This window comes from Theropithecus gelada, chromosome 3 (genome assembly GCF_003255815.1).
Source record: "Theropithecus gelada isolate Dixy chromosome 3, Tgel_1.0, whole genome shotgun sequence".
NCBI lineage: Eukaryota > Metazoa > Chordata > Mammalia > Primates > Cercopithecidae > Theropithecus > Theropithecus gelada.
The window spans coordinates 29,523,747-29,539,207 of NC_037670.1; the positions used below are offsets into that span (position 1 = coordinate 29,523,747).

At 46.2% G+C, this 15,461-nt stretch overlaps 1 protein-coding gene across 1 annotated transcript in view; it reads right to left on the minus strand.

Moving 5' to 3' along the window:
- The window catches only part of IL10RB (interleukin 10 receptor subunit beta), a 31,700-nt gene that overhangs the window by 10,510 nt on the left and 5,729 nt on the right, over positions 1 to 15,461 (minus strand). Inside the window, exons 3-6 of the mRNA XM_025379166.1 lie at positions 13,536 to 13,693; positions 9,774 to 9,940; positions 6,488 to 6,635; positions 1,288 to 1,445 (exon numbers count right to left, since the gene is read on the minus strand). Of these exons, the coding sequence (XP_025234951.1) occupies positions 1,288 to 1,445; positions 6,488 to 6,635; positions 9,774 to 9,940; positions 13,536 to 13,693 (631 nt within the window). The remainder of the gene's footprint in view (positions 1 to 1,287; positions 1,446 to 6,487; positions 6,636 to 9,773; positions 9,941 to 13,535; positions 13,694 to 15,461) is intronic.

Consider the following 15,461-nt stretch of genomic DNA (forward strand, 5'->3'; position numbering starts at 1 on the left):
GGCCTGGGGACCGGAGGCTCAGTCCTCTCCGGGATGAAGGCTGGGACACCCAATCAAGTCAGCAGCCCCTACAGCACAGGCTCCTTCCGGGAGAGGAGAGCGGACCCTCAGGGCCGGCAGAGGAACAGGCCAACCCACAAGCGTTCCTTTGTGGTCCTGAGACCAGCAGCAGCAGTGGGGGCTGGAGTGCATTCCACTCATCTTCCTCCTGTAACCTTCCCCAGGAAATGAGATCAACTCAGATCCTGGAGGAGCTGCTTCCAGTTTATCCAAGTGGTCCCAGGGGTGACTGTAATGGATGCTGTGGTACCTTCAGGAAGGAGGTACTCGTGCTCCTAGCTCTTGTCTGCTGCTGTCTCACCCCTCACCCTAGCTTAGGGCCCCTTCCTGGGAGTAGCCCACATCCAGGGCATGGCCATTGTGGAGTTCACATGCCCATCCCTCTTGCCTCAGCTTAGGACATCTCTAAGGGGCCACCCCCACTCGAGAGGTCACATGGGATTGGCTGAGGCCTCTGTTGTGGCTGTGTGACAGTTCAACCTCTCTCTGCCTCATCTGGCTACCTTCACTCCCTTAGCATATTATTCCCAAGGATGTTCCCCATTCAGCCTTTTGAAAGCAAATCTCTATCTCAGAGTCTGCTTCCTGGGAAATGGGACCAAAGATAGTTCCTTTTGGTCTGGGCTTGGCATCTTTTCATTTTCAAGTGTCAGTGACTATCCAGAGTTTCATTTCTTAGGGCTTCTTCAGTCCTGTTATCATTAGCCAGTTGCATTGTTTCTTCTCCTAACCCTTTTAAAAATAGCCTTCTTAAAGACCAGGAAACACTACCCAGAATTTCAATCACTGTCGCATATTCTAAAACTGGAAATGTGCCTTTCCTTCCTCCCATTCTCTCCCTCTGGCGATTTGCTGGCATTTAGCCTCGAGTTTTCTCTTTTTTCTACACTAGGCGCTGCTTTTTCCTCTCCTGCCCTAGAACCATCACCTTTGCTCCCCAGGGACCTGGGGCTTTGGGCAGGGAAGGCTGGAGAAGGAACGACACCCTAGGGTGTAGGGAGGGCCACTGGACAAAGCTGCGCCCCTTTCCTCGGGGCTGTTCCTTGACTTCAGACTTCCCTGAAATGGTTACAAGAGAATGGACAAGCACACAAAGACGTGTGTGTGTGTGTGTGTGTGTGTTTTCTCCTGGAAAACATGTTGTCTGGAATTGGGCAGCCCTAACTTGAAAGGAAAGCTCTTTCCAATCAAGGTTTTCGAATCTGCATCTCTCTCCACCCTACCTACCTCTTTCAGGTGCTGTGGAAGAGAATTCCCAGGGGAGAAGGTGTACTTTGTCTTCTTATAAATACACCACAGCAAGGCGAAGCAGCCAAGGAGTGCCAGGCAGACCACGAAGACCGAGGCCATGAGGATGATGGCCACCATCCAGGAGGGGACCGTCTCTGCCAGGGATAATGGGTATGTTACACTCTTGTCACAGGTTGGGTCACGGTGATCCCAAGAGCATTTTAACCATTACAATCCCTGAAAACAGAGCCTGTATGTTCATCTTGGGAGATGTCTCAGAAACACAGCAACTGGTTCGAGGACCCAGAGGTTTTCGAAGAGTTTCACCCTTTTCCTATCTTCTCCAAAGTTTAGTGTCTGGAATGATTGCTGATATACATCAAAAGAATAACAAGCAAGAATTCTGATCCACTGTACCTACTGGCAGTGTAGCCACGGGCCTCTGGATATACCACTTCTGCCTTGACGGAGCAAGTGAGACTCCCCTGGACACGTGAGCCTGAGTTAAACACAGGCTCCATCTCATTCTATATTGAGAAAGACAGAAACCCTCTGAATGAACAACTCTATCCGAACCCCTGCACTAGGCCAGGTGTGGTGGCTCATACCTGTAATCCCAGGACTCTGGGAGGCCGAGGCGGGAGGATCGCTTGAGCCCAGGAGTTTGAGACCAGTCTGGGCAACATAGTGAGACCGCTTCTCTACAACAAAATAAGTTTTTTAGGCCGGGCGCGGTGGCTCAAGCCTGTAATCCCAGCACTTTGGGAGGCCGAGACGGGCGGATCACGAGGTCAGGAGATCGAGACCATCCTGGCTAACACGGTGAAACCCCGTCTCTACTAAAAAATACGAAAAAACTAGCCGGGTGAGGTGGCCGGCGCCTGTAGTCCCAGCTACTCCGGAGGCTGAGGCAGGAGAATGGCGGGAACCCGGGAGGCGGAGCTTGCAGTGAGCCGAGATCGCGCCACTGCACTCCAGGCCGGGCGACAGAGCGAGACTCCGTCTCAAAAAAAAAAAAAAAAAAAAGTTTTTAAAAAAATTAGCTGGGTATGATGGCACACACCTGTATTCCCAGCGATTTGAAAGGCTGCGGTGGGAGGGTCGCTTGAGCCCGGGAGGTCGAGGCTGTGACAGTGAGCTATGATTGTACCACTGCACTCCAACCTGGGCGACAGAGTGAAACCCTGCCTCAAAAACCAAAACCAAAGCCCAAACAAGCAAACGAACCCCTGCACTAAGAGACCTGGCCAAACCCCAGCATAGCTTTCAGCAGGCCAAGGCCACATACCTGGGATGATCCAACCCCCTTGAATTCCTGTCTGGAAAAATCCAAGGCTGCCTAAGGCACTGACCATTTGTTCTTCCCAGCTCCCGAGGAGAGGCCTTGACCTCTCTTTCAGAGAGCATTTATTCAAAAGGGCTTACAGTGGTGAATCCTTCCTCTGTCCCTTTGAGACTTATACGTATCTCCCACAACCTGGGGATATTTTTCTCCACGATCTGAGAGCCATTCTTTTGAAATCAGCAGGAAGGACAGGGCCTCTGTCTCCCTGTCTCTGTGGGAGGGTAGAAGCCCAGCCTTGATAAACCTAGCCTCGGTTCACACACACAGAGGGCCTCACGGCACTGACCCACCCCCTCAGCTGATTTAAAAGTTTTTTCACTTCTCTGATTCTGCTCAACTCCCCACGCACTCTTTCCTTCTACTCCCTCATTCTCCTTTTATTTATTTTCATTTTTGAGATAGAGTCTCGTTCTGTCGTCCAGGTTGGAGTGCAGTAGTGCGAACATGGCTCACTGCAGCCTTGACCTCCAGGGCTCAAGTGATCCTCCCACCTCAGCCTCCTGGGTAGCTGGGACTACAGATATGTGTCACCATGCCCAGCTAATTTTTAAAATATTTTATAGAGATGGGGGTTCCACTATGTTGGCCAGGCTGGTCTTGAACTCCTGGGCTCAAGCAATCCTCCTGCCTTAGCCTCCCAAAGTGCTGGGATTACAGGCATAAGCCACCACGCCCGGACCTCGTTCTCCCTTTAAAACACCTCTGAGTAAATGGAACTCGGCCCTTTTCCCTACTCCAGTCATTACGGGATAAAATGTTTTGACCGCTTTCACCAGCATCCTGCTTTGCTTATCTTTGACAGAGTCCAGGATGTCACCTGGGTTGCTCGTGGTCCCAGCTCCCCTTGTTTGGCCCCAGGTCCCTCCTCCAGATGCCCTGGCCACCTGATCTGTGTGCCCATCCCCTGCCAACCAGCACCGCCCTCATGAGCAGAGCATTTGGCTCTGAGAGGGGCCAAGAGAACAAACACTGCCTGTGAAGAGCATGTCATTTTAAAGGGACACAGGCATCAAAGAGCCCTGAAAGAGCAATGACCCTGGAGCTACAGCAAGTGCAGTCATCTGCCGGCACCACATGGTGCTTGTCACAGTGCGTGGCTCGCAGTGGACATTCCTTAAACGTTCAGAAGTGGTGCCTTCTGGCCCACACTTCCAGCATGTTCAACTCAAACATGTGAGTCTGCCCTTGGTGATCACAGGGCTATACGGCAGCCCCAGTCCGCACCACAGCTGAACACGTGAGGTCTCCTGGGGATGTGACATCCCGGGTCTTGCGGAAGTTCCATGTTCCTACTCATCCATCCATCCTTCCATTAATACTTAAGTAGTTCTCTCATTTGGCGCCTGGAGACTCATTCAAACAAGGATCCGTGGGCCCCGCCCTGTCATTTTATTTTGAGTAATGAACCTCTGAGGCAGTGCTTGGGTCTCCTGGTGTCTCAGACTGGGGCATCTTAGCATCTTAGACAAGGACACATCTGGGTGATGGTGACATGATTCAAGGAATGCTTTTGTTCCTCACCCCAGATGGAGAGTTCCAGAAGGGGAAGGAGAGAGGACCCTGCTCTGCACGGGTTGTGAACTGTGGGAGAATCTACCAATCTACACCCTCTGTGTAAAGTTCTCTAACTTGTTTCAGATCCATCCGACCACGCCATGAGGCAGACTACTCCTTCCTGCTTTATCCAGAGACACGGTGCCTCAGTTCACCTCTGGAATTAATCTATAGGTACTAAGTTACAGGGAACATAACCTGGGCTTAGATGAGCCTGTGTTCTGGTTTATCCTTTTCATTTACTAGCATTTGGGCAAGTTACTTAACCTCCCTGTTTCAGGCTGTTTTTGCACTGCTATAAAGAAATAACTAAAACTGGATGACTGGGCATGGTGGCTCATGCCTGTAACCCCAGCATTTTGGGAGGCTGAAGTGGGTGGATCACTTGAGGTCAGGAGTTCGAGACCAGCCTGGCCAACATGGCGAAACCCCATTCCCAACTAAAAATACAAAAATTAGCTGGGCATCGTGGTGGGCGCCTATAATCCCAGCTACTCAGGAGGCTGAGGCAGTGGAATTGCTTGAACCCAGGAGGCGGAGGTTGTGCCAAGATCGTGCCACTCTACTCCAGCCTAGGCAAGAGACTGAGACTCCATCCAAAAAACAAATAAACAAACAAATAACTAAAACTGGGTAATTTATAAAGAAAAGAGGTTTAATTAGCTCATGATTCTGCAGGCTGTACAGGAAGCATAGCAGTATCTGTTTCTGGGGAAGCCTCTGGAAGTTCCCAATCATGGTGGAAAGCTAAGCGGGGGCAAAAGACAGCAAGATGGCACATACTTTTAAACCACCAGATCTCACAGGAAGTCACTCACTATCATGAGGACAGCACCAAGAGGATGGTGCTAAGCCATTCATGAGAAATAGGCCCCCATGATCCAATTACCTCCTACCAGGCGCCACCTCCAGCACTGGGGATTACATTTCAACATGAGATCTGGATGTCTGGATGAGGGCAACATCCAAACTATATCACTCTCCGAACCTTCATGTTCTAGTTTGTAAAATGGGAGAAGATCCTTCTAATGCTCTCATTGAAAACTTGTGGGATTTAAATGGGATAGGTGTGTTTTAAGAAAAAATGAAAATGGTGTTTGATGAAAGCAGGTTTTCAATGGCTCATATTTTTCCTTTTGTCTTGTAAAATGTTTGGATTTTGTCAGTTCATGGGTGATTATTGGTATTTGCAAGGTATTTGAAATGGTTTTTTTTTTTGTTTTTTTTTTGTTTTTTTTTTTTTTTTGAGGCAGGGTCTCACTCTTGTTGCTTAGGCTAGAGTGCAGTGGCACGATCTCAGCTCACTGCAGCCTCCACTTCCTGGATTCAAACAATTTGCCTGCCTCAGCCTCCCAAGTAGCTGGGATTACAGGTGTATGCCACCACGCCCAGCTAATTTTTGCATTTTTAGTAGAGATGGAGTTTTGCCATGTTGGCCAGGCTGGTCTCGAACTCCTGACTTCAGGTGATCCGCCTGCCTTGGCCTCTCAAAGTGTTGGGATTACAGGCGTGAGCCACCACGTCCGGCAGACATGTTTTTCTTTTTTATCAAACTGCATGCTGCATGCCATGTTTCATCCTTCCATTGTCCGAGCTTGCTGAACCCTTCACCAACATCTTTAAATTATAAGAAGACCTGCTGTTTGTATGCAGACACCCGGGCCACAGTTTTCACCAACATGCAACTGCAATGTGTCTGCACATAAATATTCTGTGTTTAGGCCCATGGGAACCTTCTCTCTTTCCTTCTCCCGTTCCTTCCTCCAAGCTAGAAGTGGTCCATATGGTGTGAAGGACTGTGCTGACATCCTGGTTCCCTACATACAAGGGGCCCTGAATCAGGCAGCACTGGCTGAGGACGGCGGTCAGATTTCCTGACACTTGCTTCCCATCACGTGTCGGCAGGGGCTGGAGATGTGCCTCCTGGGAAGGAAAGAGCTCTGGGGTATATGACAGGGCTCGAGCTCTGTTGGTGGTCTTGGGAGGACTGATGGGCCTTGCTTTAGGGAGCCCAGGATGGCAGAATAAGTACTGCCAAGGAGGGCCCATGAAGGCAGACCTCGCTCCATGGGACAGAAAAGGTTTCTAGCAACTCCTTTGATCTAAGAGTGGATGAGCTGCCTAGAAGCGGGCGTGGTCTCCTTCCCAGCATGAAGCTGATGAGTCAGGGCTGAGAGACAATGTCAGGGTGATAGATTTCTGAACTGAGCTGGCATTTGAGTTGGATGCAATCATGTCTAGGGCAGGTGTCTACAAAGCTGTTTAGGATGCTTAGCGGAGGCGCATCTCAGGACTCACCGTCACTGGTTGTTTTCTCACAGACAGGCTCACTCCATTCCCCAGTTTTGTTCCGATCAGGAAGAAACCCTTGAACTTGAACACAATAAGTTGTCCATGGCTCCAGGTTTCTGAGGACCTCAAAGTCATACTGAGGAGTAATTTGAAACTAGTAATGGAGACAAAAATAAGAACATGACTAAGCAGTGAACGGACACCACTTTTTTTTTCTTCTTTTTCACATTTACCAGTTATAATAGCTGTTTTAGACCTAAAATAGGAAGGAGCAGATAGCAGGTACTCCTCTCAGTTCAGGGACCCTGAGGCCACTCAAGGGTGCATCAAGGACTGACGGTGATGCCCACAAACCATCTCAGTTCCTGAATTCTCTAGCTTAAATGACACACAAGCCATCACTTCTTTTTTAAAAAAGATAAAGCAGGCCGGGTGTGTTGGCTCATGCCTATAATCACAGCACTTTGAGAGACAGAGGAGTTTGAGACCAGCCTAGCCAGCATGGCAAAACCCCATCTCTACTAAAGATGCAAAAAATTATCTGGGCATGGTGGCGTACGAGAATTGCTTGAACTTGGGAGGTGGAAGTTGCAGTGAGCCAGGATCATGCCACACTGCACTCCAGTCTGGGTGACAGAGTGAGACTCTGTCTCAGAAATAAATAAATAAATAAGATAAACCAGTCTTTTAAATATTATTATTATTATTTTTTGAGACAGAGTTTCACTCTTGTCATTCAGGCTGGAGTGCAGTGGCGCTATCGTGGCTCACTGCAACCTCTGCACCCAGGCTCAAGCAATTCTCCTGCCCCAGCCTCCCAAGTAGGCTGAGAATACAGGTGCGCACCACCACACCCAGCTATTTTTTTTTTTTGTATTTTTGTAAAGATGGGGTTTTGCCATGTTGGCCAGGCTTGTCTTGAACTCCTGACCTCAGGTGACCTGCCCACCTTGGCCTCCCAAAGTGCTGGGATTACAGGTGTGAGCCACTGCACTCAGCTGCAATTGGTTATTTCTCTTTTGGGGTTGGGGTTGTTGACAGCATGCCTATATTCCTTCATTGCATGAGGGGCTAAGCCTATGGAGGTCAATAATTGGATTAGACTCATGGAATATATGAAGAAAATGGTTTAACTTCTAATAAGTAAATTAAAAGACAAAAGCAAATCAAAGCAACAACTGAAAAAAATGGTGGCTTGCAGTTGCAGAAGTCCAGTGCCTCTCAAACCTTACAATGCAATTTTTTTTCAAAGATTAAACTCAGAGGCAAGCAGGTAAGGTGGTGGCATAGCAGTATGCCACCCCACTGGGGCTTTTCCTGCCCTTTCACATCTGGGCAACTTCTGGTTTTATCTTCTCACTTTCTCCCAACAGGAAGAAAGAATTCCCAAAAGCGCTTCATGCTGTGAGTTTAGGGACCTAGTCTGGCACCGCCTCAGGAATCTCTGCATTCTAGAGGGGAACCATATAAGCCTGTGTTGATACAAAAATTAGCTGGGTGTGGTGGCAGGTACCTGTAATCGCAGCTACTTGGGAGGCTGAGGCAGGAGAATCGCTTGAACCCAGGAGGCGGAGGTTGCAGTGAGCTGAGATCGCACCACTGCTTTCCAACCTGGGCAATGACAGAGTGTGACTCTACCTCAAAACCCCACCCCCCAAAAAACCTGTATTGGTGGCATCACAGGCACCTGTGAGAGTAGCAGTGCAGCAGGCAGCCTTTCCACACTCGGTAAGTCACACTGAAGGCTGCCACACAACGGGCCAAAGGGAGAGGACAAATGTGTAACCAGATGCCCGTGTTGTGGGCATGTGTGAGAAAATAAGCTAAACAGTAAGTGGAGTTCGCATTCACACTTGCTTCAGGAGGCACCTGACCCTGCTTACTGTAAAACCAGATCCTTAATTGAGGTCTGTTGCTAGCTCCCGGAGGGGCGCTATCTGCTCTTATCTTTATACCCCAGGGCTTAGCAGAGATGCCTGCATTTGATCAGTGATTGTGAGTATCAGAATTCATATGAAACGTAACTGTCAATATGATAGGACTCAGAGGTGGAGGCTTTCGGAAGTGATTAAATAATGAGGGCAGAGCCTTCCTGAATGCCATTGGTGACCTTAGAAGAGAGCAGCAAGGGAGCTGTTTACATCCTTGCCCTTTGCCTTCCACCATCTAGAAGGCAGAGCCCACCAGTGCTCACCAGACACCGAATCTGCTGGTGCCTTGATCTTGGACTTCCCAGCCTGCAGAACTGTGAGAAATAAATTTCTATTGTTTATAAGTTACCCAGTCTGTGGTATTTTGTTGTGGCAGCAGGAATGGACTAAGAAACTGCATCATTTAATGGAACATTTTTTGGGGAAAAAAATTAACTTGAGATTTTTTGGGCTATGCAGTGTGTGTATATAAATTTACATCATTCCTAAGATAATAAACATGGGTGATCCCTTCTTCCCAAACACTTTGAGAATTAAGTGGTAAAATCAACATTTAATGTGGAAGAGATAACCTATATGTAATATGACATATATAACCATATATATCAGTTTAGGACCATGAATGGCACTCAGCTCAGAAGCATTAGGTATCAGAATAAACCTTGACCAAGGATGAATAAAAATAACCTTAACATGTCTAGCAAAGAGGAAGGAAAACTCACGCACTGATGTACTGACCATATATACATCGTTCTAGGCAATGGGATGAGTTTATATTTTCTATTATTTCATTAAATTCCCCAACAATCTTATGAAGTAGGTGATTATCCTTGTGGGTTACTGTGCCCATTTTGCATACTTGAGGAGGCTGGGGTCAAGAATGTGACCAATGGCACATGGTGGCAGGGGTGATATTCCGATCAGATCTTTTGACTCCAAGCCCATGTTTTTAAAGGAATTGTCCCCTGAAGAATAGAGCAACAAGGGGCTGTCTTGACCATGAACGTCCCTGATTTGTGGTGTGTGTGGGACACAGGGGTTGATGTCATGAGACAGTTGTCAATTTGCTGATCACCTAATTCACCCAGCTCCAAGTTTCCTCAGCCAACTCTGATTCAACTGTGCCTTCCCCTGCAACTGCCCTTCAGGTAGGGAAAGGTCTGCTGTCACTGTGCAGACTTTGTCCTGAAAGTCTGCTCTACACATATCCCTTGGGAGTCTGGGAAGCTTGAGCCAGAGACCCCTTAGTCTGGGGAGCTCTTGGTTTACAGAGGACCAGTCCATAAGGTGCTGCCACCTTGCAAGATTCTGCAAAGAACATGAAAGCCTACTATCTCTGAAATGCAATTAGCCAAGCTTACCTTTTCATCAGTACCATTTTTCCAATATTGCACATTATAAGTCCACGAATTATACACATTCTTCATAGTCCAAGTTTCGTATTCATTTTCAATTTTAGGGGCTAAGAAACGCATATGTAAAGAATCAGCAAGTACTTCTACTTGCATTCCAGGGGGTCCAATAATGGCTAAGCATAAGAACAAGCAAAATGACAATCAAAAATCACATTTTAAAAACTTCAACATTAATTTTTCATAACCATGCAGAGCAATTAGTCCATGGAAGTACACTGCTTTGATATACCATTGTCATGACATTGATTGACACGGCTAAGGAGGATAGTTGGATTAAGTTGCTTTTAAAAAATCTGATAATCTTTGTCTTTATTAATGAAGTTTAGTCCACTTATATTTATTGTGGTTTCTGATACATTTGGAATTATTCCAGCTATATTATTTTGTATTTTCTATAATAATTTCTTTTTAAATTTCTATTTTATGTTTTTGGTGTCTTCTCCTCCTGTCTCTTTTTCCTGCTTTTTGTTGGCTTAAATTTTATTTTCTTTGCTGGGATGGAAGCTACAGATGGCATCTCTATTATTTTTAGTGGCCACCTTTACATGTTTAACATATATAATTAACCATATATATTTCCAACAAAGTCTAAAGCTGTTTCCTTCTGAATGCTCTTTTTTTTTTTTTTTTTTTGAGACAGAGTCTCGCTCTGTTGCCCAGGCTGGAGTGCAGTGGCCGGATCTCAGCTCACTGCAAGCTCTGCCTCCCAGGTTCACGCCATTCTCCTGCCTCAGCCTCCCGAGTAGCTGGGACTACAGGCGCCCGCCATCACGCCCGGCTAGTTTTTTGTATTTTTTTTAGTAGAGACGGGGTTTCACCGTGTTAGCCAAGATGGTCTCGATCTCCTGATCTCGTGATCCACCCGTCTCGGCCTCCCAAAGTGCTGGGATTACAGGCTTGAGCCACTGCGCCCAGCCCTGAATGCACTTTTACTAGATATTCATGTGGCTGGCTCCTTCACTTCGTTTGGGTCTTTGTTCAAATGCTATTTCCTCAGAGAAACTGGATCTTACCATTCTATGCAGAAGCGCAGCTCCCATTACTTTCTGTCCTATTACCTTGCTTCAGTCTTCTTGAGAACCACAGTCACTACCTATCATATAATATGTATCTATTTATTTATCATCTGTATTCCTGATTAGCACATATATGCTCCATGAGGGCAAGGATTTTGTCTCGTTCACTGTTGTAGCTTCAGTGCTCCGAATGCAGCTGTTACACAGATGTACTCAGTAATAACTATAGAATGGTTCATAAATGGTTCCGGGCAATCATGGTGTTTGAGTTATGTCCTGTATTCTTCTTTGGTTGCTGTTACTTTTTCAGGGCTGTTAATGGACCTGCTTCTACCATTCTAAAGTGCTCGTCTGAAAACCAGACAAGAAAACTTGTTGGAAGACTTTGCCAAAGCAAGTATAAATAGGTTATGCATGATGCCTGGAAGCACTTTCCTATAACTAAAATATATAGACTTCAAGAAGCAAATCTCCAATATTGGATAGTAGTTGCTAAGAGCACAGATACAAGAGCTTGGGTCTGAATCCTTGCTCAGCCACTCATGACCTGTATGACCTTTTGACAACCTGCTTAACTGTGTTGTACCTAGGTTCTAAAGGGAACTTCCATGGATGGGAGCTAACAGAATTTGGGACAAGTTAGGACATGGTAAGCCAGTTAGCAATTATAGGAGCAAAAACTTGTACTTTTAACTACTGTGAAACTTACTTTTCTGTTCATCTTTTCTTTGTTTTTGTAAAGGTACCGTTAGAAAAGAGAATCTACTGTAATCCCAGCACTTTGGGAGGCCGAGACGGGCAGATCACTAGGTCAGGAGATCGAGACCATCCTGGCTAACACGGTGAAACCCCGTCTCTACTAAAAAATACAAAAAAACTAGCCGGGCAAGGTGGCGGGTGCCTGTAGTCCCGGCTACTCGGGAGGCTGAGGCAGGAGAATGGCGGGAACCCGGGAGGTGGAGCTTGCAGTGAGCTGAGATCCGGCCATTGCACTCCAGCCTGGGCGACAGAGCCAGACTCCGTCTCAAAAGAAAAAAAATAAAATAAAAAAGAAAAAATAATCTAACTTTGATAATTTATGGTTCCAAAAGTAAGACGTTTTTACCCAGGCTTGGGATGGAATTGGGGGAGGGAAGAAAGGCATCCTAGCTCTCGTTCTCTATCAGGGAGGATATAATTGTAGGGGTCATGGGGGTCCAGAGCAGGGACTGGCATGAAGAACCTCCCCATATAGAGACAGTTCTTTTTTTGAGACAAGACCTCACTCTGGTCACCCAGGCTGCTGCAGTGCAGTGGTGTGATAATGGCTCACTGCAGCCTTGACTTCCCAGGCTCAGGTGACTCTCCCACCTCAGCCTCCCAAGTAGCTGGGACTAAAAGCACACTTCACTATGCCTGGCTATTTTTCTTTTTTTTTTTTGTTTTTTTGTTTTTGTTTTTGTTTTGTAGAGGCAGGGTTTCCCTATGTTGCCCAGGCTGGTCTTAAATTCCTAGGCTTAAGGCCAAGCATGGTGGTTCACTCCTGTAATCCCAGCACTTTGGGAGGCTGAGGCCGGTGGGATCACTTAAGGTCAGGAGTTCAAGACCAGCCTGGCCAACATGGTGAGACCCTGTCTCTACTAAAAATACAAAAAAATGTAGCTGGGCATGGTGGCAGGCACTTGAAGTCCCAGTTACTCGGGAGGCTGAGGCACAAGAATCACTTGAACCCTGGAGGCAGAGTTTGCAGTGATCTGAGATCGCGCCACTGCACTTCAGCCTGGGTGTCAGAGCGAGACTTTGTATCAGAAAAAAAAAAAAGAAAGAAAGAAAAGAAGAAAATTCCTGGGCTCAAGCGATCCACCATCTCAGCCTCCCAAAGTGTTGGGATTAGGAGATGTGAGCCGCCATGCCTGGCCAGGAACAATTCTTTTAGTGCTTTTCTCTGTGTGAGTTTTGAAGGGCTGTATGTGAATTTTGTGAATCAGGTTTTTAACCTCTAATCTTCTTACTCTCTCAATTGCTAATACATGGTTTAATTAGTTTTTAATTCCTGATATTCTAAATATGCTCATCTCATATTTAGGGGCTCTGGTGGTCACCATGACCCTCCAAATCTAACCTGGGAACAATTTTTTTTTGAGACCAAGTCTTGCTCTGTTGCCCAGGCTGGAGTGCAGTGGCGTGATCTAGGCTCACTGAAATCTCTGCCTAACCTGGGAACAATTTTTGATGCTGACCAACCAGTCTGATCCAATCCACCTGCCATCAGCTCTGTCCCTCCCTGTCCTTCGCTCTGGGCAAGTTGGCTGTCTGCATCAGATTTTCCATCTCTACACCTGCCTTCATTCTTTTGCCTATCATGTTATATTTCTTTAAGTCATAATTCCATACTGACTTTCTTCCAGAAAATTCACCACAAGAATCCTTCCAGAACTTCTTAACAGCACGGGCCCAACATATGCACATCCTTGAGGCACTGAAGGTGTTAGATTTATATTTAATCGCTGCATTGATGATATGCCCATCTTTTTCTGTCTCTCCCATGAATTTCTTTAGGGATACAACTCTCTTTATTATATTCCTTAAGCTCCTTGTGCAAGGCCATCCATTTGTGGGCCCTCAGAGAATTCTTGTTGATGGACCAACCAATGTGGAAAAAAACAAGGCAAGATGATGACATTACAAAAAAAGGGAAAACAAAATGGCTTACTGTCATCCACAGGACAGAAGGTGATGTTTACCCAGTCTGAATGCTCATCTGCAAATTCAGCCCTGACTCTCAAGGTGTGGTCACCATACTTGGAAAGACTTGAGAAATCACATTCCGTCAAGGTAGTACTCGTGCATTTATCTTGGAATATCCTATAACTATAACAATCAAAAAGATAGGTCAATCAGGAGAGTTCTAGCTTCAGTCTCCTTGAGGCTGACTGGTACTTAATTTGGAGGTTGCACGGGGGTTAGGGGGAGGGTGCGGGAGTGGAAACTGTGTTAAACATAGAAATAGGTGTCTTCAAAACAGAATTTCGCAGAGACTTGAACATCCTAATGACTACATGCCTCTCCAAGGGGTTGAGTATTTAGCATATTTGACAAAGACAGCTTCCTTCCTCGATTATATATTTTTGAAAGCAGGGGCATGTGATTTATGAGACACTGATTTATAAAGATTTACCAAAATAAAGATATTACAATGATTTTCAATAAAGTCATGCACCGCATAATGACATTTCAGTAGATGACAGACCACATATACAATGATGGTACCCTAAGATGACGATACTGTATTTTTACTGTACCTTTTCTATGTTTAAATACATTGAGATGTACACATACCTCGTTTTATTGTGATTTGCTTTATTGTACTTCACAGATGGGGCATTTTACAAATTGAAGGTCTGCGGCAACCCTGCACTGAGCAAATCTACTGGTGCCATTTTCCCAACAACACATGCTCACTTCATGTCTCTAAGTCACATTTTGCTAATTCTCACAATATTTCAAACCTTTTCATCATTATTATATCTGTTATGGTGATCTGTGATCGGTGATCTTTGATGTTACTGTTGTAATTGTTTTGGGGACCATGAACCACACCTATATAAGTGAAATTAATCAATAGATGTTGTGTGTGTCCTGACTTCTCCACCCACTGGCCACTCCCCTGCCTCTCTCCTTCTCCTTGGGCCTCCCTATTCCAAAAGCTGCAAATGATTAAGCTTAGTGAGGAAGGCACATTGAAGGCCACAACAGGCCTCTTGGCCTGGACAATGTGGTGAGTCCTTGTCTCTATAAAAAATCAAGAAATTATTTGGGTGTGGTGGCATGCACCTGTAGTCCTAGCTACTTAGTAGGCTAAGGAGGGAAGCTCACTTGAGCCTGGGAGGTAGAGGCTGCAGTGAGCCGTGATCGCACCACTGCACTCCAGCCTGGGCAACAGAGTGAGACGGTCTCAAAAAATTTAATTTAATTTAATTTAAAAATTTATAAAATAAAATAAAAAAGTGAGGAGCTATCTGATTGGTCCCCCAAGGTATCTTCTGGTGCCAAAACCAATTTGGTTACTCCCAGAAGTGATGACGAAAGTGATGGTGACAGCCGGGCGCGGTGGCTCAAGCCTGTAATCCCAGCACTTTGGGAGGCCGAGACGGGCGGATCACGAGGTCAGGAGATTGAGACCATCCTGGCTAACACGGTGAAACCCCGTCTCTACTAAAAAATACAAAAAACTAGCCGGGCGAGGTGGCGGGCGCCTGTAGTCCCAGCTACTCGGGAGGCTGAGGCAGGAGAATGGCGTAAACCCGGGAGGCGGAGCTTGCAGTGAGCTGAGATCCGGCCACTGCACTCCAGCCAGGGCTACAGAGCAAGACTCCGTCTCAAAAAAAAAAAAAAAAAAGTGATGGTGACAAAAATAGCAACAGCCAACATTTGTTAAGTACACAGGGGTCAGGAGTGGAGAGTCTAAGAAATCTGCCCAACTGAACTCAGATCTGTTTGACTTCATAGTCTAAGGTAGCACACCACACCTTACAGCATTCTCAGTGATACCTAGAACAATCCCTTGCAAAAAGTAGGTAGAGATCATTGGGATCATGCTATTTTTCACTTAATATACCACAAATATTTGTCAATCAAT